We start from the raw sequence: 25972 nt of genomic DNA on the forward strand, positions 1-25972 counted from the left end.
ACGATGGCAACGCTTCCTGCATAACGAACAGACGTACTGTCATTAGTACTGCCTCAATACATTTGTTCTCCCCTTGCTTAATTGAATAACTCAATTAGCTAAGTATATTCGTTAAAATACATTTAAATTTATATTGTTCTCTCATTTAGCTAATTTAAGTTAAATTAAGTCAAGTTTTAGCTAAAGAAATTGAGTTTATAAATCATCAACGCACGGTTTGTTAAAACGATTTGTTATTCTTGTTATTCGTTGGCCATGTGATAAATTTGCTTCAATATTTCTGAAAGTCCATTAAACTTCGTGTTCCGATTGACCAAATAACTTCTTTCAATTGATTAATATTTTATGTAAGGTATTGGTTAAAACGAAAAAGCTAGTGTCACATGCGGGATTCGAACCCACGACTTTCGGCTAAATACGCCGCTGCTCTACCACTTGAGTTATCGTGACTTTGATCCACTCAGCCACCAACCTCCCGTTTCAGACGCCCTCACCTACCTTTCAAATTTTACTGAAAATTTTAAAACGCTAACCTGATTCAGAAAAAAATTGGTTTACTTCTGAAATTTCTAAGTGCTGCAAAAAAGAACAACATTGCTTTATTACATTGCATCACAACTAACAATGTTAAAATAAATATTTTTTTATGGTATAGCTTTTAATAATGACAGGTATTACCAATTATTTAAGTTTAATTTTGATGGAATATCATTTTTAAAAGTACAATAATTTAATTTAATATAATTTAAAAATAATTTATCTATTATATACATGTGGATTTAGTTCAACCAACTTAAATACGAAGTCACGATAGCTCAAGTGGTAGAGTTGCGGCGTATCTAGCCGAAGATCGTGGGTTCGAATCCCGCTCGTGACACTGACTTTTTTATCTCAACTAAAAACCTTAATTAATTGAAAGATATTAATTGGTCAAACGCACCATGAAAACTAGTGAATCTACTTAAATACTTCACTTTGTATATATGTGTAAATAATTGTTTTCATTAAAATATCAGTTTACCATTGTATTATAGTGTAATCATTGTATAAAATGACATTTAGTACATTTATCACAATGCACTTAGAAATTGGTAGTAATAATTATATACAAGGATTTTGCTTCAGTGGAGATGCGACGAGTTTATTACTGTTTATATCGTGAACCGTGTTAAGGAAGGTGGATTGTCTATCCTGTGGTTGATTAGGGAGTGTAATCGGTCTTGGTGAGGTTTAACCGGAAATCGTTCAAGATGAATAATCCCAATGACCTGATTCTCGGAATGTGTCTGGGTAGAGCTGTCTCGCATTAGAGAGACATAGATATTTCGTTATATAAACCAGTAAACCTAGGAAGTTCTTGAGGTAAAATTGTTCGAAAACTTCAATACTGATTTGTAACTAACATTTTAAGTTTTTGGTAAATTTATATGAAAGTAGATTAAAAATGACAGACGTTGTAATACTATTTGGTGGCTACATTACAGCTCTGATTTGGTTGTAAAACTAACTTCAACGTGGTAAAAGATTTAAAAATGTTCATGTTTAAAAATTTTGTGTGTATGTACACCTTAACATAACACAAGCCGTAGTAGACACATAAGCAATTGGACTTACAAGAAGGAACAAGACACCTAGAAGCTACAATAATAGACAAATCAATCTCAAACGTTCTTTAATACTACCTCAGAAGAAAAATTAAAGAAAAACATAAAGAAAAAACTACCTAACGACAACTTAATTGACAAAACAGGAGACAAAGGCAACACTACAGTCATCATGACATAAACAGACTACATTTCAGATGTGATACACAGATTAAAAACAATCCCACTCAATACTGAAAAGTTCAACAAAAAATTACGAAAATAACAATAAAAACAGATACAAAACAGCACCATCGCTAAAAAGAGAAATACTATGGGAAACGAGAAAACAGTGGAACTCACTTATTGGACAGAAACAAACCAAGAAACTTCTTGCATATTTTGGAAAAAAAGGAACAACATAATGCATCAGAGGAAACCGGGAAAAAACTGCGACTTCTAACAGGATTTTTAACAGGATCTGAAGACTGAATAGGCATCTAAAGAAGATTGGTATAATCCAAAACGGCACATGAAGATGATGGAAAGATTCAGAAATCCTGAGATGCGTTCTGGTGTGATGTAGGTTTCAGAAAAACATTTTCTTTATCCTGCCAACATTTCGATCTTTATTGAGATCATTTTCAGGGACTGGGATTTACAACCATTGTTCAAATTTGACAAATACATGTAGGATGTGGAAAAAAGTGAATATATACAATGCAAAAAAAATATATTTTTTTATATTCGATCAAAGTATTTCTACTCGCTCAAAGTGTTTGTTTTCTGTGTAAGAGTGCCATTTTTGCGTGTCGTGTTGACAGTGCCAGTGAGATATTGCTGTTTTTTTGTTTATATACGTTGGATTTTGAAGGGGTGGGGAAAGAAGTCGGTATAGAAAGACATTTTTGTATAAGGCGTCGGCGTCTTTGAGGTAAAAATAGCCGACGAAAGGAAAAAACGTTGGTAGTAGTTCGGCCAGATTATCGTTTCAGGATTATATAGACGGGGATAAATAGGAAAAGGAAAGCTAAATTGTTGAAAAATTTGAATGATGAAAAAAAACACGTCAGGCATGAACGACACAATTACGCAGTAAACAAACACTTTGAGCGAGTAGAAATACTTTGATTGAATATAAAAAATATATTTTGCATTGTATAAATTCACTTTGTTCCACATCCTACATGAATTTGTTAAATTTAAACAATGTTTGTAAATCCCAGGCCCTGAAGATGATCTCAATAAAGATCGAAACGTTGGCACGATAAAGAAAATATTTTTCTGCAAACTACGTCACACCAGACCGCATCTCACGATTTCTGAATAATTATCGACTAACGGACAATAATCACCACATTTTATGCAAAGAAACCAGCAAACACATCTACTAAAAAACTAAGGTACCACACTTACTTGTAAAAGGAAGAGTTTTGCGATGTAAAATATGACCGTAGAAAAAATTCAACCACTAAGACCGGGCCTAACCAAGTTCCTTGATGAACCTAACCACAGAACGGAGGATGAAATAGCTCTGAAAGACACAGAATACCATACACCCCGACTAATAAATCTACACACAACTACAATCACATTTCCATTCAAACAAAATAATCTAAGAATATTTCATTATCGTTCATTGTATAAATTTAAAAACATTAGCGTCCAAATGCAACCAATAAGGTTTATGTTTGTTGAGCTATCATGTCGATTTTATCAGTTATCATTAAAAAAAATAGCTTCAATGGTATAGCTGACCATGTTACCTAAAAAACATCTTATTTTCTACGTACTTCTTTTACCCGGGTTAACCTTAACTCTAATATGATCATTATATAAAAATTCATTACCTTTTTATGATCAACAAAATCAAAAACAGTCATTTCATTTGCTTGTTAATTGCGTTATTCAAAAGCAAATTTAAAGAAGTAGTGAAAATGTTATTATGTATTATAAACTGAAATTATTAAAGTATATTTTTCGATTATGTTTCTACTGTGTCAAAATACAAAACCCTCCAAGCAAACATTCTCCACAGGAAAGGTTTTTTATTATTTTACCCGAAAATCTGACAGTTTTCCGAAATACATTTTCTAAGGGGAAAACTTTGGGCTGGGGATGGTAATTTGGTTAAGCAGGGGCCGTTTTATAGCCAGCGTTCTCCATAAAAGCAAGATGTCACGCTTACCCAATGTGGCCTGTATGGAAATTTTGAACACTTTTTGTCGGATTCTGGAAGACGCGTGGAAAATGTTTGATTGAAATTCCAACGAGTGCTAGTTTCAGTACAGAAAATATCTTATTGGATAAATAAAATATATAAATTATGCTAACTCTTAGTTTCTCAGATCCGCTGATTCACGAATTTACTTATTTGATTACAATGGTTCAGATCAGCTTCATTCTACCAAAAAATAAACAGCGATGGATAAACATGTTCGAAACTTTTTTTTTGCTGATTAACGTTTTTAGCCGAAAAAGAACAGTTGTTACAAAACAGCCTTAGGCTATCTTTTGCAAGCATTCGTCACCGGCGATGACCACCCGCAATAAATCCTTTGGGAAAGGAGAAGTATTTTTTCAAACTGGCGATGTCGTCGTATTGATCCGGAGCTATGATATCCAAGGGATCAGAGAAAACGGCCATTCACTGTCACCTCCAATTTCACCTCCTTAGCCCAACCCCCTTTACGTCTTCCATCACAACCCCACCCGGCCGTTCATCATCGGTCTTGAAAGAACCTCCTCTTCAGCTTTATCCGGAGTTAAACAAACCACCCTTTATTCGTTTTCCCCGGTCAATATTTAATGATAAAGTTTTTTAAAACTTGACCAGTACAGTCAATTTCTGAATATTTTTGAACAAATGTAACACCAAAGAAGATCGCAGGATTTCTATTACTTTTTTTAAATTCGAATATTTTATTACAATGTGCAATTTTTGGTTACAATGTATAATTGGATGAACATAGATATATTTAAAAGTATTTACATATTTTCATTGTGGGGAGCAAATAATCAATATTATTTTCCCGCTTTACATCACTAAATAATCTTCCTGCCTACTCCTAAGAACGGAGGTCGCGACAAAGCTGGGGCAAGAATATTGGGGTGATGGGAGAGATTATTGTGGAACTTGGTAAATTTTTGAGGAATTATGTTTTGGATAAATGGGTTTTTAATGTCGTTGTGCAGGTTAGTATTGAAGAAATAATATAATTTATAATTGATCTGAGGACTTTAAACTGAAAGGTTTGGAAACGCTGAATGGTTTATTGGAAGGTGTAGCCGTACCCTGAAATTTTATACCGAATGCCCAAATCGGTTGAAGTATCGTTTTTAATTTTTTTTTTTAATTTTATTCGATATCTTGGATAATAGTCCTATAATTTTGTAGAGTAGTCCGCAGCAACTTTTTAGGTCTTGTCGTTTCAGTGGTATATGCTGATTCCACGTTAGGGGTGAGTCTAGATGGAACCGAAGGTACGAATGCGGTCTGATTTGGGTATAGAAAAGTTGTTGAAGTATATTGTGAGGAGATATTTGCTTATCGTGAAAATGTGATATCGACAAACGTGCTTTCATTTATCTTCATTTTCTATTGTCTACGCCAATCTGCTATACAAGTCCGCAGGATCGGGATTAAAGCCTAGTACAGCTTTATCATCGGTAAAAATGCAAGAAAGGTGGTAGTATTTTTAGAAGGAAAAACTGCAGTATAAAAGGTTGGTCTGAGCACACTGCCCTACGGTACTCCTTATATGATCATTGTCGGACTCGAAAGTACCGCTCTGTTAAATAAAATCAGGTGATTAAGTAGAGGGTATTTGGAAGGACACGCTTTTATTTGTAGAGGAGACACTTGTGCCACACCAAGAAAAGGCTCCCATACAATATTACTTGTGCTCATGGGAGGAGGAAATACGGTCAACAACGAGAAACATTTGCTGTAGAATGATGGGGTGAAAGCCAAAATGATGATCTGGAAGAAGGTTAGAATAAGGAGACTTTTTCAAATATTTTAGATATTATGAATAATCCATTTGTTTACTGGTCAAATTGATCAAGACCTTAAGAAAAGTATAATTAATTGAAATTATGAATAATGTATTTTTCGTTTGTACGGAAATTTGCAAATACAGCTGGGGCCTAGTTGGGTTAAAATCCTTAGTTTTACAATTTGGGAGAATAATTTAAACAAAATTTCATTGTATGGACTTCAAGTCGCCAGAAATGTCTATTTTTTTCACTAATGCATGATACATATTTGATTATTTAATGTATTTTGTTGTTTCACAATCTCGTGTAGACTACTTTATTAATAACACCATGAGATAATAAAACTGGGGTTGTTGCCCAGATATTTTGATGTCCCGTTACATAAAACAATTACAATTAATTAAGTTTTTTAGTTGAGATAAAAAAGTCAATGGCACGAGCGGGATTCGAACCCACGATCTTCGGATAGATACGCCGCTGCTCTACCACTTGATGATAGAGCACTCAACCCATTTAATGATTGAAAATGAAGTATACTTCACTAAAGCTCTCCGTGGCCATTTCATTTGTCGTCGAGAATCTAATCCGATTACACGGCATTTGAAAAATGGCAAAACGGAGGGAAAATTCAAAAGGTGGGGTTGAGATGGGAAGTAGGTGTCCGAGTGGATCGAGGTCACGATAGCTCAAGTGGTAGAGTAGCAGCGTATCTAGCCGAAGATCGTGGGTTCTAATCCCGCTCGTGCCATTGACTTTTTTATCTCAACTAAAAACCTTAATTAATTGACAGATATTAATTGGTCAAGCGGACAACGAAATTAGTGAATTTAACAAAAAACAATGTAGATCATTGTTTACTGAAGGATGTTTCGGATATAACAAAGCCCTTTTCACACATAAGAAAAAAAAGGACCTAAAATATATTACATAGTTCCTACATTAACAGATCAGGCGATTTATCATTAGAAAAACATATCTTTTTTAGGAATAAAACATCTCAAGCTGCATCGATTTTAACTACTACTATTACTAAATTAAATGATCATTCTCGAACATAATTTATTACATGTTTGTTCAATTCAAGTTAGAAAAAGTATTTCTCTTGTTCATTTTTTTTTTTTTTTTTATTTGTACTTTATCCCTAGCTCAATATTTTGGGGGCTCGCAACACAAGTGTGAATAGGCGCCCCCGGTGTGCCGGTTTCGCCATCGAAGAACCTCATTTTTGAAGGGTGTTGTGACCAAATTCAGGGTCGCTGAGATCTGAATCCGCTCCCTCCATTGTTGAGGGCCCTTTCAATTTCTTTCAATTGCGGACACCGGTCCCCTTAGGCGTCAGAAAAAGTCCACAGGCGACGGTTGAGATCGAACCCACGACCGCGGTATCTACTAGCCGAGAGTCTGACTCCTTAACCATTCGACGACCGCGGCCTCCTCTCTGGTTCATAGTTTAATATATAACATTCAATTTAAAAATTACATATATTAAACTGATTAATATATGACAATTAATTAAGGTTTTTAGTTGAGATGAAAAAAAGTTAATGGCACGAGAGGGATTCGAACCCACGACGTTGAGATGGGGAGTTGATGTCCGAGTTGATCGAGGTCACGATAGCTCAAGTGGGAGAGCAGCGGCGTATCTAGCCGAAGGTCGTGGGTTCGAATCCCTCTCGTCCCATTAACATTTTTTCATCTCAACTAAAATCCTTAATTAATTGTCATGTATTAACTGGTCAAGCGGACCACGAAAGTAGTGAATTACTCATTAATATAGTTATTTTCAATCTTTTTCATTGATTATTTAATATTTGAAAATAGCTGGTTTGTTTAAGAGAGATTTTTGTGCAACACTAATCATCGGATTATCATTTCAGTCAGTTAATCTATGTTCTTCAGCTAACAGTGTGGAAAATAACCCAATTTTGTGTTTAAAGGCGGCGAAATTGTAGCCGGGTTTTGTTCGTGGCTACTACGAACTGTGCCGTCCTGTTCATTTGTAATTCCATTCTAACCACAACCCTTTTAGTACGGACCTGCTCATTTGAAACCATTAGGACATGTGGGTTTAAATCCCTTTAAGAAGATTGGATTACAACTCTTGCGAAAAATTAAAACAATCTTTCAAACATAATATAATGGGAAATTAACAGTAGTAATTATATTTGTGTGCTGATTAGTGACCGTTAGTCGATGATTATACGGAAATCGTGAGATGCGGTCNTAACATTTTTTCATCTCAACTAAAATCCTTAATTAATTGTCATGTATTAACTGGTCAAGCGGACCACGAAAGTAGTGAATTACTCATTAATATAGTTATTTTCAATCTTTTTCATTGATTATTTAATATTTGAAAATAGCTGGTTTGTTTAAGAGAGATTTTTGTGCAACACTAATCATCGGATTATCATTTCAGTCAGTTAATCTATGTTCTTCAGCTAACAGTGTGGAAAATAACCCAATTTTGTGTTTAAAGGCGGCGAAATTGTAGCCGGGTTTTGTTCGTGGCTACTACGAACTGTGCCGTCCTGTTCATTTGTAATTCCATTCTAACCACAACCCTTTTAGTACGGACCTGCTCATTTGAAACCATTAGGACATGTGGGTTTAAATCCCTTTAAGAAGATTGGATTACTACTCTTGCAAAAATTAAAACAATCTTTCAAACATAATATAATGGGAAATTAACAGTAGTAATTATATTTGTGTGCTGATTAGTGACCGTTAGTCGATGATTATACGGAAATCGTGAGATGCGGTCTCGTGTGATATAGGTATCAGAAAAATATTTTCCTTATCGTGCCAACGTTTCGATCTTTATTGAGATCATCTTCAGGGACTGGGATTTACAAACATTGTTTAAATTTAACAAATATATGTAGCATATGGAAAAAGGAGAATTTATACATTGCAAAAAATATTTTAAATTATATTTATTACATAGCAAAGGTTCTCATTTATCTAATGTGTAATTTTTGTATTCAGATCATTTTAAAAATAAATAACCATCTCTTACATTATCTCTTATTTCTGATGTGCTTATAAAATGTTACATCGAAAAATATCTCATTCTGAGGAAATGTCTGTGTGTACGCTAGCACTTTATTTAATGAAGACATACTGCCAAATGAACAGCAGGGGAAGAGTCTAATCAAGATTAATTTGTCGAGACGATTGGCCTCGAAGAATTAGTTCTCGCAGTGAGTATTTCTTAAAGTATTTCACATACATGGCGTTCTTTCTTGACCATAATGAACATTCGTTTTTATGTAACAACTTAGTGTCAACTTACATCGATTTAAAATAAAGATATTCATTTTTAAGATAATTTAAATTACATGTTATCAATTAACTGATATTCGAAATAAATAGAAAACAAAAATATATAGCAGATATGTAATAATTTGCCAATCGAACAGATCGAAGCTTTTGCACAATTACAAACATGGTAAAAACATAAAATGACGGGCTGAGTACTCAAATAAAAATCGTGAAGAGCGGCCACGCAGGTTTTTTCAAAGAGAAAAATTTTGCGTACTCAGAAGGTTTAAAAATGTCCAGCCATCTCAGCTTCACAAATAGCATAATCATAACATTTTTTTTAAATATAAAAAGTAAAGTAATACCTGTCATACAGGAGAGCTTAATGTCCAACTACTCCTCAAACCAGTTTACAATACTCTTTCCAAATTATTCTCAATTAAAATTCAAAGGGCTATGCCAGAATTCGACCCAAGACCGTTGGCGTGCTCAGAGTCTCTAGCCAACCGGTTCGCCGATGGAAATTGAGGAATGTTTATTTTTCAATAATACCACAAAGAATTTATGACACATAACGTTCCAAGACAACCTAACCCCCCATCTTCGCATTAAACATTTAAAGTACTTTTTACTTTTGTCGACTTACTTGTAGAACGAAAAAATTAAATATTTTCCAAAAACTTGTTTTCTCACAAAAGTACATTTGGAAATGAAATTACTCAGAACCTCGCGTACACGATGTCACGAAAAGGTTTTTATCAGAAATGTTTTGCCTTTCAAATGCCTCCAATTATTTTTTGAATTTATCAGAACCATTAGAGGGTTTTAGAGATAAAAAAATAAATATTTGAGAAGTTTTGTTCATATAATCCTTACAGTTCTCAATTATAACGAGACAATATTAAAATCTTGTTTTTAAAGACAGAATGAAAAAAAATTAATATTTCTTCGAGTTTTAATAACGTTGAATTTGCATGAAATTCAGAGGTATTATGAATTGTTAAGTGAAAAAAAACTTTGCCCCTAGCGAATCCAACCAAGAAATTTTTATTATTTGATTGCATTAAAAATTTATATAAGAGCTTTAAAGGATGCTTAGATCAAATCCAAATTATGATTATCAACTAAAATATTTTTTGATCCACTTTACGCGTGGGTCTTTTGCAAGTTGTTTTTACATCGGATCTCATTAAAAACAAACTTAAAAATTATTTATTTATCACCTTAACCATTTGAGAAAAAATCAATGAATCGTTTAGAATAAACGTGACATTCATACACAACATGATAGACACCCACAGTTAATAAGAAATATATAAATTACTTTAAAAAATTTCCCCTCGTGGGGCCCATTAATAAGAAAGTTCGGACACAAGTTTAATGTGTTTCTGTCCAAGAATCTCCATTAAGTCAAGTTTGAATACTGCCAATGAATTCCTACAATGTTGACTCATTTGTAATAGTACAAAATAAGACTACAGCTTTTTAGTCGTTGTGTGTCTTGTAGGAAGGGTGAAAACAATTCTATAATAATCTCCAAGGGTATTCTGGAAGAACTGCCTTACAAACATTCGGCTCTTCTGCAGTTCTGAGCAGTAACCACTATTTCATTTATGATATGTTTCTCACTGCGATTTTTAATGGAGATTTTAGAGTTACATAACAGTGTGTAGGTTGCAGTATTCGTAAACGACTAAAGGTTTATTTTTTTGTAGATATTTGATTAATAATTTTAGCCTTTGTTCAAACATAAAAGCTTATTGAGATATATGCTAGTTTTTTTACCTTCGTTGTCAAGAAATCAAACAATCCTTACTGCATATTAAGAGTTAAACGTCAAATTTATTTGTTTTACCGCTTGTTGGATGATGGTAGGTGGAATTAAAGCGCAGTGCTTGATAAGTACTAATTGATAAATTGCCCTTTCCATAGTACATTATTCTCTGAATATAAAGGAAATAGGTCAACGCTCCCCTATACTTGCCCCTTGTTTTGTCTTCTAATCCTAAGTTATAACGATTATTTAAAGATAGTGAAATGCTGTCTGGTGTGATGTAGGTTTAGAAAAACATTTTCTTTATCGAGATAACGTTTCGATCTTTATTGAGATCATCTTCAGGCCATGAGATTTATAAATATTGCTTAAATTATACAAAGCATGTAAGATTTGAATGTGAATTTATAGAACGATGTACAAAATATAGAAATTTTAGGTTTAATCAAAGTATTTCTACTCACTTAAAGTAAGTGTTTTCTGTGTAGATGTGTCACTGTTGTGTGTCGTTTTGAGAATGTTAGTGAGATATTATGGTTTTTTTAATACGTTTGATTTTGAAGGAGTGGGGAGGGAAGTAGGAATAGAAATTCATTTTTCTATGAGCAGTCAGTTTCTTTGAGGTGAAAGGAACCGACAATGAAAAAACAGGTAATGTTTATCGTTCGAGCATTGTTAGCCTTTCAGGGTTATTATAAATTGGATTACTAGGGAAAAGAGAAATAAATTTTTGGGGATGTAGATTATGTTGTTTGATATGTGGAGTGTAACGATTGTTTTATATGTTGTATTATATGTTTTGTGTGTTATATGTATGTTATTGATTTTGAATTTGATTTATGACATTAGCGTAGCTGCTGCTGAATTTACATGTTCTGTTCTGAAATTGATACTGTGTTTATGTATATTGATGTAAACCATTTCTAAAAATTCACTAGTTTTTTTGGTCCCCTTGACCAATTAATATATTTCAATTAATTACGGTTTTTAGTTGAGATAAAAAAGTCAGTGTCACGGGCGGGATTCGAACCGACGACCTTCGATCCACTCAGACATTAACTTCCCATCTCAACCCCACCTTGTGAATTTTCCCTCCTTTTTGCCATTTTTGACATTTCTAAATAGTTACGTTTATGTTTGTTTTGTTCTGTGTTTAATATTTTTGGATTGTTTAAATCAAAATTGTGTTGTGTTAAATAATGGTTAAGTTATAATCTAAAACGGCAATAAACAACAATTTATTTATTTAAATTGGAACATTGACAAAAGAAACTGTAAACACGGAAAATATTTTATTATGCAATGAAAAATAATTTAGAAATTAAAAGGTATTTTGACAATAAAATAAAACTTTTGTTTCAGAATTTATTGAAGAAAGAAGAATCCTTTTAGAAAATGTGGGTCCAGACCTTCAAACGCACTATGACTCCACAGGGCTCGAGGTCTGCAATATTTATAAATTTTATTTGATACAAACGATTGAACATGCACGTTTTTTTCTCACTACTTTGGCCTTCCAGTTATTATAACTGATAAAACTACCCTACTATATGTCTCATCTACAAAAAAACTTTCTTCTTTAGGAAATTGAGAAAAAGTTTCTTTCTCTCTTAAGAATAAGAAAATAATCCTTATTTTAAAATTTAATCTCTACCTGCCAATTTATTCTTGCTTTGTTACAAAAGCGTGAATTAGACAAAAAAGGTTTTAAAAAATTCTAACATATAGTCAAACACTTGATATTCATCACTTCACACGGCATTATGAATAATTTGACTAATGGTGTTATTTATGTTTTTAGGTCGAGCTCGTCGATATGCATTATGGAACAGAAAACGACCCACTGTCTCACCCGTTTCAATACGAGGATCTCATTCAGGAAATAAGGGAATGTCACAAAATATCCAGAGGGTGCTTTTATCTGGTAAGAGTCGGCATATCAAAAGGCCATAGCCTTCGCTTTGAATAATATAGCCGTCAGGTAAAATTAAATTAGGCGAGCTCTTACCGTATAATCGATAATATTAACTTAAACCTGTTCTACTCAAACAGGCCGTGTTCGAATAGACAAACAGAAAGTCTTTATTTACATGCATTCGACATTACAAATCATACCTTTTTACTTGAAAAAGACCCTTTAATACCGTTCTGAATTAGAATCAATTGGTTCACAAGTGACGACTCTAAAATTAGCACAGAAGAACAACATTCCTATGTTATCTTAGTTTATAAGTTTATAATTAATTTTGACAAAGTATATATGTGTATTAATAATTTTAATTTTGATAGGTAATATCATCTTTTTACTGGGATATTTCAACTACAATCCAAATATACGTAATGTAATGTATAAAATATAAATTTTCAATTCAACCAAATTTTGACTATTATTGAATAATAAAAGTAATTACATTGATTATTAGTAGATATTAGTAACAAAATACTTAATATATTAATTTAAAGTTTTGGATGAAATGGAATAAAAGGAAAGAAAAAGTAAGCATTCAAGTAAGCCGACATCTTCAAGGCGGGCTAAAGGAAGTAAGACAACATTTCATATTTTAAGTTATACGAACGATTAAATGCAGCGGAATGCAGAAGTGCAGATGTAATGTGTAATGAAATAACATGAAAGTAATAAACATAATAGGTTTACAAGAAAATTCATAGGTTATAGTTTTAGAAATAAGAGTGCTAAGCGTGTCGCGTTGTGCTTATACACTTATGTGCAAAGTCTCAGTCTGCACTTCTGACCTGTACTTAAGTAATTCGTAAGTAATTCATAAATGCCGCCAAGAATGGAACACGATTGCACGATATTTGAGTATTGGCAAAAAATATAGAAATGCAAAATGTTGTAATTTGAGATGATTAGTTGTTATCTCGAAGACAGAAGTCACTCAACTGGTAGAACCTCCGGGTTACTGCCACGAGGTCGTGAGTTTTAGTCCGGCTAGTGACACTAATTTTTCTACTCGACCATAATTTGCATAATAATTGAAGTAGTGACATTGGTTAATAATACCAACTAAAAAACATAATAGATTAGTAAATTTAACTATTTAATATTTTTGGAGACACGTCTGCTTTAAACTTTTGAAAAGATTCCAAGAGTTCAAATAAGTTGTCCTCAATGTAATAATCATGAAAAGTAGATAAAAGCTTCATGAGACTAAAACCTGGCCAACCACCCTGAATAAAGTGGTCAAAATAGTTAAGTATACTAAACCCGCACGACTTATCTTTCTTCCGTAATTATTGGTGCTTAGCGCCGTTACAACTGTCTAAAAACATTAAAAACGTTACATTTTTACAATTTTTGTATCTTAGTTGTAAAATTATTTATTTTTATACCAAAATAAATAAATAAATAAAATATTGACAGGAAATTGGCGGGACCCTGTACATCCTCTATAGCTTTTGATTAATGCGCAATAAATAATTCATTAACCACAGCAATGATCAACAAAAAACTTATCTTTGTTCCTGAGGAAGACGGGGAGAGAGAGAGAGAGAGAGAGAGAGAGAGAGAGAGAGAGAGAGAGAGAGAGAGAGAGAGAGAGTAAGAGCAAGAGAGAGGGGGTGAGAGACCTTGCCATGCGTCCGTTTTAACGCAAGAACGAATTTAACGGGAGTACAGAGGATCTGAAGATGAGGACATAATATATGAAGAGGGAAGAATATGAAGATATGATCTGATCCAGGAAGACGGCAAGAAATTATTGCCTACGGTAGGAAGGGCCACTTCAAGTCAATGACTATTGATAACTAATTCATAAGGTGTTTAAGCTCGCAAATGAGTCCCTCAAACCGAGCACACCCATAATAAATGTGGTGGAGAATAAGGAGGAGACTAAGATTTTACGCATGGGGAAAAACTGGGACGACTGAATTGATGGAACGAAAATTACTGTTGAAAAATCTAGTAGAGATGCGGGGCTTTCAGGACAAAGTCCGATCAAGGATCATGTAAGGTTGTTGACGGTGAGAAGGATGAAATAATATGATGGTTAATTGCAAACGGAGGGATAGTTGGATGGCAATAGGGGAGGGAAATGGATACAAACAATGGCCGTGGATTGTTCTTCGTTCATGTTAAGATTATTTTAAGCGGCAAAGGAATTAATCGGATTTATGTTCTCTGGGAAGGTAAGGGAAATTTCATAACGGTCGACATAATGATATTTTGTGGTTTTAGGGAAGTAACAGCAAAAAAGACAAAGGGGATTTCCTTGAATCCTTAGGGACTGTAGAAGAGATGGATTAGGGCCAGCATCGAAGCTTATTTACAAAGGAGACTACTTGGTCAATAAAAAGAGTGGAACCAGCGAAAAGCCGTGTGGAAGAAAGATTTTAAAAATTCCATAAGAACTAATGTTGTTGATAAAAACACTTTTTTCGAAATTTTCCACCAGTTTTTTTTCGAATTTATAACATCGAAAAGTTTATCAGGCATTAGTAGTTTCGATGCCGGTGGACATTTTTAGTATAGCGGGTTGTGTGGGAAATATACCCCTAAACAAATCTGGAGCGCTTTATGCGTGCCAAACTTTCAGATAAGGTACTTGCTCAAATGTCAGTTAATTTTAACAACTTGACATATTTTTATATAGACCATTCTTAACGTTTCTTGGTTTCTTCTCACAACTCATTTTTTTTTAATCTACCCGTAATTCTTTAGAGTACTGATCGTCAAAATTTATTATGAACTGATTAGCAAAACTTTGCCAGCCATTATAAAGCCTACCAATTGGGTTAAAAGGATTATCCAATTCAATGACTGAGTTCAACTGTTATATTTTAAATTTTTAATTCTTTACAGTTTACTCTCCCTAAGAGAGAGCCCGGTTAATCGTACCTCCTTGAATGGCCTTTTTCTTTAATTGAAACCAAAATATTGTTTTTAAACTCCAGCGATGTCAGGGTTATGCATTACTTCTTTTTTAAGACGATAAGACAGACAAATAAACAATGAATAGATAAAATTAATCAATCCTGCATTCAATTATAGATAATTCTGATTGATCTCAATGATTCTTAATATTTTTATGCTTTGTAAAATTTATTATGTATTTAAATCGTTTTGTTATAGTAGACCTGACAGTTGCGAATGGGATTAAAGTCAAGCTGTGATTTTTATAACACAAGGCGTCTAAGTTGTGGTTTTTAAGTACTATTCCAGTGTGCGTATAGGTTTTACATATTTGATTAGTTCAAGATATTTTACGTAAAATAATTAATGATCCGATTACTTGCAGACCTCAGATCATTTTTTTTGGTAGTTATTTAATACCTTTCTTGTCCTAGTGGAATGCGTTAAGTTTATTTTCCTTACCTTATCTAAATTATATATCGAGGATTTATTTTACGCGTCGTATAGAAAAAAAATCGTTGAATTTCAATAATTTTACGACAAGAAACACTATTCGGATTTTTTCAAGAAAAGGAAGAGACAGCGGAACATATTTAATGTTACTGTGAGGGTCTATGTAGGCGTAAGTTTTTACTGTTAGGTGAGCAAAAACCGCAAGCAGTCTCCTATACAAAAGGATCACTCGCCGGGCTTTGGTACTTGATTAACAGCCTAAAGCCGACTAGTTCCCTTTGGCAAAGTAGAGAACATAATTGATCTATTTAGGCCGAGGGGCAAGAGGCTCTGTGGTCACCTCTTGTACCCCACATGTAAATTACATACCTAAAATACCACTTGAAGCATGGTGTCACCTAGAGTTTGGGAAATGGTCGGCACAACTTTCAGCTGCGGCAGTGGGATAATTTTTGTGAAGTAACATTTATATTTATCCCTGAATAACAGGGTTCCTCATTGTGTTTGTCAAATTTTTGAATCAATTGTACAGTTAATTATGGGTATGTGTGAATATTATTTTTTAAAAATTCCATAAAAATAAACATTCTCATTATTTTGCACTGGCGAACACACACTCTCTCTCTCTCTCTCTCTCTCTCTCTCACACACACTCTCTCTCTCTCTCATTCTCTCTTTTTCTCTCTCTCTTTTCTATTTATCTATTTATTAGTTCATAACTATGTCTATCTTAAACGCTTATGAAGTCGGCTAATTCTGTCTGATCTGAATGTTTACAATATTCTAAGGTCTCAAAAGGAAAAATCACTTACAGACTGTACATTTGCTACTTCTTTCTAATTAATTATTCTATTGATAATTCGACATAACATAAATTTACCAACATCAATATTGCCGTTTAAAGGGCACCAAATGAGGCTACGTTTTTCTAATGACAGTTACATTTTAATAATTTAGCTTCAACGGCATAACTTACCATATCAAATTAAGCACCCAAATATTTTCCCCTTTTTCATCCCCGTTAACCTTTGTACATTTTTCATTATTTGTTTAAAATGTAATTTAATATTTTTAATTTTCACTTTAAATTATTTTCCATTGTAAAATATGTTCACATAATATGTACATAAATATATATCCAATGTTTTTGTTATTGTTATTGTATATACAAATACTACAGTAAAAAATGTCCTATGAACCTGTGTCCGCAAACCCTTCAGTTCCGATCTGCAGGCAAAAAACCATGAAAAACCACGTTTTTTTACCTTATCCGTGAAATTGTTAGTAAACCGTTAGCCTGACCGTAAAACAGATCAAAACAACATCTGTAGAGGATTAATTTCTGCGTCGAATGAGATTAAAACTAGCCTAATCGGCAGAAAATTTCATTTTTGGCGATTTTTTGAAGTTAGGAGGTGAAGGGGTACACAAAATCCACCATTTCTGACATTTTTATCAATTTTGCGTACACTTTCTAAAATTGTTAAGTAAGCCGTTCAGATTTTTCGTACATTATTTCATTCAGTAGGGGGTACCCATCAGAAAACAGTAACATTCGATTTGGGTGAAAAGCAGTAAATTAACCAAAATTCGAATGTTTCATGAATCGGATTGGGGTTGGTCTAATGTGACAGAGAATTCGATCACAAAGAAAGGGGTTTGTAACGGAGAATTTTTTGATAGGGTGTTCAAGTTGTGAATTTTCGATAAAAATGGCAGAAATGGTGGATTTTGTGTATCCCTCCACCTCCTATCTTCGAAAACTCGCCAAAAATGAAATCTTTGGTCGATCAGGCTGGTTTTAATCTCCTTCGACGCAGGAATTAATCCTCTACAGATGTTGTTTTGAGTTGTTTTAAGGTCAGGCTAATGGTTTACTAACAATTTCACGAATAAGGTAAAAAAAACGTTGTTTTTCATGGTTTTTTGCCTTTAGCTCGGAACTGAAGGGTTTGCGGACACAGGTTCATAGGACATTTTTTACTCAGAGTTCAATTTCCTCTAAGATCTGGACTTAGCTGAATCGATTGGGGCCACCCTGTATATCAAAACGTCCTTGCTTTCTCTTCAGCGTTCAAAAATTTTCATTTGTACTCACGTTCATCTTATTATATCGTTGTTATAATTTATACTGTATTATTATTTTTAATATACGAAATGGAGAAACTAAAGAAACGTAACTATAGTTGAATAAAATGTTCAGGGACACGAAATGCTTATAATTCGCGTGCACACAATCCCACGTCCAGAATAAATTTACAATTTAGTTATTTCATCATGTCCAAATTGTTTTCCAGTGTCTTGTCGGAGATGAAGTGACGGAAAGCCCGCTCCCGGTCCTGCTCACGGAAGACGAACACGTCCAGCTAACGGGGAAAGCGAGAGATATGGGCATCGATCCTGCTCCAGTTAATTCGTGCTACCGTCCAGTCCCAGGCTACGGTTACAGACTGCAGAACACGAGGTGAGCACGTTCTTTTTCATTAAAACCCTAAGGAGAAAGGAAAAGGTCAGAAATAAAAAGTCCGCCCGTAAAATTTAACGCTCCACCTCCTGAGGGAATTTTAAAAATGTACATGACGACCCCCTTCAGGCCTTTTTCGACGGTTTTTTATGCAGCTTTTTTCTTACTTTTACGTATATTTCCTTTCTTTTCGTCCTCTCGTAAAACCAATTTTTTAATCCTTATTGATCAGACTATTAGATATATTAAGGAATAAGAAACTAGATCAAAAGTCCACGTGTACGGAAATTATGTAGGTACTAAAACATAACATGAAAGGCATGAACCCTTTGGCTGAAATCCAGAACCACACTTCACAAATCAAGCATACTTCCTTTAACAAATCCAATGGAGAATAAATGCTTTAAAAGAAAAAGCGTACACTTTTGCGTAAATACTAGAGGCTCATTTTGAATTAAATGTCTCAAACATTGCAAATGAAAAATTGATGAAACGACTATTGAATATTACCTTCAAACTCTCTCTCTATTACCTATTGTCATTACATCTAATCATCTGCGGAAAGCGATAAAGGAAAGTGCAACAATGAAAAGGTCAGGGTTAGTTGAGCAGAACTACTTAGGAATTGAGAAGTATTTTATACTATAAAATATATTTTATATTATGTAATATATTTATAGTATAAAATGCTACTAAAAGTATTAGTCTGAAATATTAGAAAATTCACCAAAACCCCGGAAAATAATTTAGTTATATAATAAATTATTAGTTAAATTTTAATCTGTCACTCAATAATTTTCCTGTGTTTGGTGCATTTTTTTCAAACCGACAAAATTAAAGATTTTTAGTAATGTGTGTGGTGGTTAGTGACCGTTAATCGATAATTATTCTGAAATCGTGAGATGAGGTCTGGTGTAATGTAGGTTTCAGAAAAAAATTTCTTTATCGTGCCAACGTTTCGATCTTTATTGAGATCATCTTCAGGGCTTGGGATTTACAAACATTGTTTAAATTTAACAAATACATGTAGGATGTGGAAAGAAGTGAATTTATACAATGCAAAAAATATATTTTTTATATTCAATCGAAGTATTTCTACTCGCTCAAAGTGTTTGTTTACTGCTTAATTGTGCCATTCTTGCGAGTCGTGATGAGAGCGCCAGTGAGATATTGCTGTTTTGTGTTTATATAGTTGGATTTTAAAGGGGTGGGGAGGAAGTCGGTATAGAAAAGACATTTTTGTATAAAGTGTCGTCTTCTTTGGGGTGAAAAGATAGTATAAATTCACTTTTCCACATCCAAAATGTAATTGTTATATGTAAACAATGTTTGTAAATCCCAGGACCAGAAGATGATCTCCATGAAGATCGAAACGTTGGCACGATAAAGAAAATGTTTTTCTGAAACCTACATCACACCAGACCGCAACTCACTATTTCTGAATAATTATTTTTAGTAAAACTCAACAATTTTTGATCTCGTGTAATTTGGGTAATATTATACCATATCTATTTTAATTAATATAACGTTACAAATACATACATATAATTTAGAATAACAATAAAATACGAGTTTTTGTTTTATTTCGACTTTGAGTGTATTTTTAGGAATACTCGGAGAATTTTTTTAAAAGAATATTTTGTTTTTAGTTTTACCGAGCTAAAAAACATTGGTATTGCAATAACATCAAAACCTAACTAATTGGGCTAGTACCACTCATAAAATATTTTTCAACGATTTGACAATTTCTTCGTTTTAACTATTCCCTCATTTTCGTTCTTTTTACCGTGAAACACAAAATATAAAATAAAAAAGTTTAACTGTTGATGATTTTATACTTAGAAATGTTCTCATATCATACAATTATTTTTTTATTTTGGGTTAAGGTTTTTTTTAAATAGTTTGATCTCTTATGCTCAGAAGGTTTTATTTGTAGCACCACTGACGGTATTATACGATAAAGATGGTAATAGTGCAGATGTTGGAAATGTATTTCACCGTTTTCCCCTTTAATGCAAACATGTTTAAATCGATGGTTTGCCCCTATTTCTCCGAATGTTTACCAAGTTTTGATACAGTCAGCGCAATTTTCATTAGATTTTATTATACGGTCTTCGGCTGATATCGCGTTCTGGCCAGGGCCCAATTAACTTCCCTCCGCCATCGTTCTGAAAATAAAACTGCGTATTGGAAAAATTTGACCTTTTATAAGAAATTTTTAAAAATGAAATTCGTAGTATATTCTTTCGATAAATCAATATTATAAAAACAACCTTTTTATATTTTATTTTTCAAGGTAATATTCAATATACATCAAAGTTTCACCATTTTTTAATTATTTACACAAAAAATTGTTTTAATAAATGCAGCTTTTAAAAATTTTTAGTGAATGTTGCGATTTTCTACCACCTCCGCTCAAAAAGTAGGTTATCCTTCCTAAATTTCACTCACAAGACGAAACTATCAGCTATTTCAATAAAACCTTTTTCGTGATACTAGTTCGAAGAATCCGAGACACAAGCAAATGCGCTTGGTTAATGTCTTAGTCGAGGAAAGTCAATTAAAGCAATTCATTTTTACTTTAAATAGGTAAAGTTCGAAGTATGAATTTTTATGGCAGACTAAAATTAGACGTCTGTAAGCTTGATTTGCCGGAGGCAATTCTTTTTTCGACCTTATCAAGTTTTTCACTAGAATATTCATAACCCCTATGGACTATGTTTGCAATATTGCAACTATCCAAGGGTTGCAGTATTACAAGTGTTCTAAAGTGCATACATTACTGCGGGAGGAAATGAAAAGGTGAAATGAACAAAACTGTTACAGGAGTTTCTGTTGATTTTGTCGTTACATTTCTTACTGATAATACCATAAAAAGATTCAGCTTTCCACCTGTTGTGTAAATTGAATAAAATCCAGGGCTAAAAATTTGCGGCTAAAAATATCGTATTTTCTTAACAAAAAAAACATATTCACGAGCTTTAGGCTTAAAACGAATCCGAATTATCATTGTTCCTAAATAAAATTTGGCCCTATTTTAGTTCTGTCTTTTCGTTTTTGGAACGTTTTGTGCATCTCATCATATTTAATACTATCCTCCATATTATTTTCTCATTCTACGGTAAAACTCTAAATCGATGATATATAAATCATATTTTAAAAATTGAGTATATAAACAATAATAAACTTATACATAAGACATTTAAGAATTGCCAAAAAAAATTCGGTTCCGTTATGTTCAAAAATGGATTTTGAAACAAATAGATTAGTTTTAAGCACCCATTAAAATTGAAATATAGAAATAAATAAGATAATTTTTTGACTGAATTCACTTTGGGCACTTTTTTTAAAAAAATTCATTCACAGGTCTGGATTTTATCCAATGTCCATGATATAAACCTCTTGGAAATCTGCATATCTCTTGGGTTTTTATGTCAAACAAGTGAGTGCAAATATCATGAAATCAACAAACACTACTCAAAAGTTTTATTTTATATTTCTTGTTCTGATTTATTTACGAACAAGTTTGTGTCGTTAGTAGTAAGGTTCTAAACCGCTATAAAGTTCCTTCAGATCGATACATCAAACACATCATAATTTTGTTCCTTCTGGCCAAAATCTTAGGTTTTAGAAAGGCAAACTTTTTGAAAATAGTTTTTTCCTAAAAATTAATTCAAGGGTTTTACATAATGAGAGAAACGAACGAACAAAAAACTTTACCAGGCGATTGGTCTCAAAATAATTATGTACTCCATTTCAATAGATAGCTCCAATTAATAAGCCTGCTAATTGATTTTTGAGTGTTTTTTAAATAAACGTACATATAAATTACAAAGCAGTTTTGTTGTTTTTAGCAAGATACAATATTGCAAGAATATTTGTTCATGTCAACCTTTTTTTATGCTCAGTGTTATACTTAAAAATTCAGAACTCCTATGGATTATACATACGCAAAGTCTACCGCAACTTTTGAACTATGTTATTTTTCTCAATTATAATCACACTTAAATCGAACACGGCACTTGCCAAAAAAAAATAATTTCCACCAATTTATCGAGACCAGAAATATTTATTTTTTGATACTATCTGAGTGTACGAATTACGACCAAGTCGTAGAATAAAAATTACCAACTGAAAAAATTAATAAGCTATATTATGTCTATTATTTGTTTTTATTCTTTGCACTTCTTGGAGGTTCTATAGAATAAATATATGTATAAATAATTCACTAATTCACCTGATTCAACGGTTTGTTGTGTTTGTTATCAGTGTTAGTACGATAAATCCAACAATAGGCGTTTTCATCTCTGACAAAGCGACTGTATTTGTTAATTCGGTACGCGAAATCAACATTCGTATGGAAATTAGGCTGGATTGTGTTCCAGCTCCGGTAAATCGAACTTTGCTCCTTCACAAAATCTAATATACCCCTTTAAATTCGATCTGTACACTCCTGAACCTGGTACGAATTGCGATATTAAACCAACTTAATTAAAGAGTTGGATAACATTATTTTTGTCTTGTTTTTCGGGTGACTTAACTTAAATTAACAGTCCTTCATTACGGTCAAACGATTTCAATTAATAATTTCATCTAACTGAACATAATATGTACGCGGGTCAAATATTACATAATTGTCAATTTTCTGCATCATCGAAAAATACCTATGTAAAAAAAATTCTACAAACAAAATTTCTCAACCATCAATGAGGAAAAATAATTAGTTCCAAAAATCCCATTTTTATCATATAACATTGGCTCAAAATTATTCATCAAAAAATAAAAAGCCGCACGTAATGTTGATAAAAGTTATAGCTTTACGGTAAAAAATATATACTTAATCCATATTTGCTTCGTTGTCATAATTGACCATATTAATTATTCCAATTAATTATTCTTTCTATCTAAGGCTTTTCGTTGAGATGAGTATTTAAAGTCACGAGCGGGATTCGAACTCACAACCTTCGGCTCAATACAATACGCCGCTGCTCTAACTACTTGAGCTACTGTGATTTCCTGTGAGTTGAGTTGGTGTCCGAGAGGATCGAAGTCACGATAGCTCAAATGTACAGATAAAATGTACTTATTTTAATAGCAACCAAATAATTCATATATAATTTTTATACCTACATTATAGTTAGCTGATAATAATGGTTGAGTGGACTGGGTAGTACCTACATGTCCGGGGGGGGGGGAAATGTTGATAGATACTTTTCTTTTAGGTTGACGTTTTCCTCTCGGATTTAGTACATGATCTGTCTGTTCGTTGTATGGATGGGACGTATTTTTATATTTTCTTATATACGATATATGGTTATATTAAAGATGAAAAAACAATTTTTGTTGGCCTTTTTGTTTTAAAGGTGTTTTTAACTCAGGAATTTCTCTCTGAAGATGGCGCAATGTGGAAACATGTTTGAGTAGTTCAACTCATCCGCGAGGAATGACTGACCCACCATGAGGCCACTGACTCGCAGCTCAAATCTAAATATAGGGTTCTACAACAAAAGCTATTCTTCTATATTCTAAAACAAATATAAACAAACTCTGAAACTTTTTTCATCCATAAGAAAAGCAAGAACAAAGAAAAGAGGGGGGCGTCGGTGGACGCAACGTTTAGGCGTTGACACGGTGCTCATCTCTGTAAGATAAAGGTCCCTGGTTCGAATCCAGCGGCCCTGCATTCTCGACGACAAATGAAATGACCACGGAGAGCTTAACGAAGGTATACTTCATTTTAAGTTATTAAATTCACTAGTTTTTAATTAATATTTTTCAATTAATTAAAGTTTTTAGTTGAGATCAAAAAGGTCAGCGTCACGAACGGAATTCGAACCCACGATCTTCGGCTAGATACGCCCATGCTCTACCACTTGAGCAATCGTGACGTCGTTCCACTCATCGTGACACTGACATTTTTTCTCAACTAAAACCCTTAATTAATTGAAAGATATTAATTGGTCAAGCGGACCAGGAAAACTAGTGAATTTTGTACTTCATAACCTTACTCAAAGTATGTTCTTATCTCCAACAAACCTTGAGAAGGCGTACCAGCAGGGATCCCGGAATACTTACTGACAATAAAACAAGTTAACAAACAGCTTGTGAAGTTCAATACACACTAATTCAGTCATTCCAAATTATGTCCTCCGCTGGGCTGATCGCCGTCTCCGAGAAATGCAAAATATTTCCTTACTTTTAGACCGACGCGACCCAAAACGGATTACGACCTGTTTTGTGAATACCTGTACGGTTTCGTAAATATTTGTCACTAACAAATCCGGGGAGAAGTTGTTTCGCAATGTTGAGACTGCGCTCGTTGAGTCCGTGCATTTTACTTGTTTTTACCAGGCATGTTGTTAGCCTCATATTATCAGGTTATTATGTTAAAATATTGATCAAAAATAGTTTTTAAAATGTCACTAAAATAAATTGTTTTCTTATATTTAAAATGACAAAAGATTTTTGCCTATTTTTATCCATTAAATATTGATAAGTTCTGAAATTCTTATCTAACAATATAATGATTCATTGTATCAACAAAAACAAAAGAAAGTTGTGTATTCTTCTTTAATATAGTACAAATATTCGTATCTACAAAATATCAAAAACATATAATGACATTATGGAATTTGAATAATTTTTTAAATTAAATTGTATCGTTAAAATAACTAAACAAAATTTTATACTTTTCCTTTTGAAATATGGATATTAAAATGAAGAAACATATAGTAAATATGACCAGTTTGAATTAGAATACTGACTCGGAAATGATTGCCACACGGAAGTGCCAGAAATGCTGAGTCCAATGCCAAAGTTGTATTTTATAAATGAAATTCAAGTGCACTATACAAACTTTACTGTTTTTTTTTTAACTAAAATAAATTTATATTTCAATAAACAATTACAAATCTATCTATCACTCCCTCCGTAGGCGTTGAAATAGGAAAATTGGAAGATTTATTACACGGACCGGGCTTTATTAACGATCACAGGAAGGTGAATTTTGTTAATTTAATGTCGTGAACTTTTGCGAGCTGTTTTGTCTCCAGGGTTCGTAATTGATAAATGGAAGAGGAAGGCAGCTGTTTCCTTTCCGGCACCTCTGCTTCCAGCACGATTAAATTTCGTTCCAACAATTGGGCAAAAACATTTAATCATTTTGGGATTGGTTCAGCCCAAAGATAAATTGCAAATTGCAAAAGTAAAATAGTCATTTTTTTTATTATTTTCATGCAAGTTTTATAGATTTCGCAGAACTGGCTGAGTCATCTTCAATGATAAAAAAATTAAAATTAATATAGAAAGATTATAGGATTTGTCTATGCAGTCTGCGAGATCATGATTCCAATATTGGTCTGTTGGTTTGTGTGACCAACCCAGCAAGGATAAGACCAAATTTAATATACAGAAAAAGATAAAAATCTTTTTATTTAAGTTGACAGGGAAATTATATTCAGCGTTATTTTTCTATGGGTTTTCTTGGTGTGGAGAGGAAACTCATAGTAAATTTTAAAATTTCATAATCTAATTCTCCATTCTTTATACTGGAGTATACTGGA

At 33.1% G+C, this 25972-nt stretch overlaps 1 protein-coding gene across 2 annotated transcripts in view; it reads left to right on the forward strand.

The window, feature by feature from the left end:
- LOC106669003 (NACHT domain- and WD repeat-containing protein 1) overlaps window positions 1-25972 on the forward strand; it is a 220857-nt gene that overhangs the window by 141633 nt on the left and 53252 nt on the right. For both annotated transcript variants that reach the window (XR_001340852.2, XM_014398243.2), the window contains exons 3-5: window positions 11983-12062; window positions 12422-12544; window positions 18244-18410. Coding sequence is in view for 1 of the 2 variants with exons in the window: in XM_014398243.2 (XP_014253729.1) it covers window positions 11983-12062; window positions 12422-12544; window positions 18244-18410 (370 nt within the window). In the remaining variant the exon portion in view is untranslated. The remainder of the gene's footprint in view (window positions 1-11982; window positions 12063-12421; window positions 12545-18243; window positions 18411-25972) is intronic.

This window comes from Cimex lectularius, unplaced genomic scaffold (genome assembly GCF_000648675.2).
Source record: "Cimex lectularius strain Harlan isolate CLEC.00 unplaced genomic scaffold, Clec_2.1 scaffold148, whole genome shotgun sequence".
Taxonomy (NCBI): Eukaryota; Metazoa; Arthropoda; class Insecta; order Hemiptera; family Cimicidae; genus Cimex; species Cimex lectularius.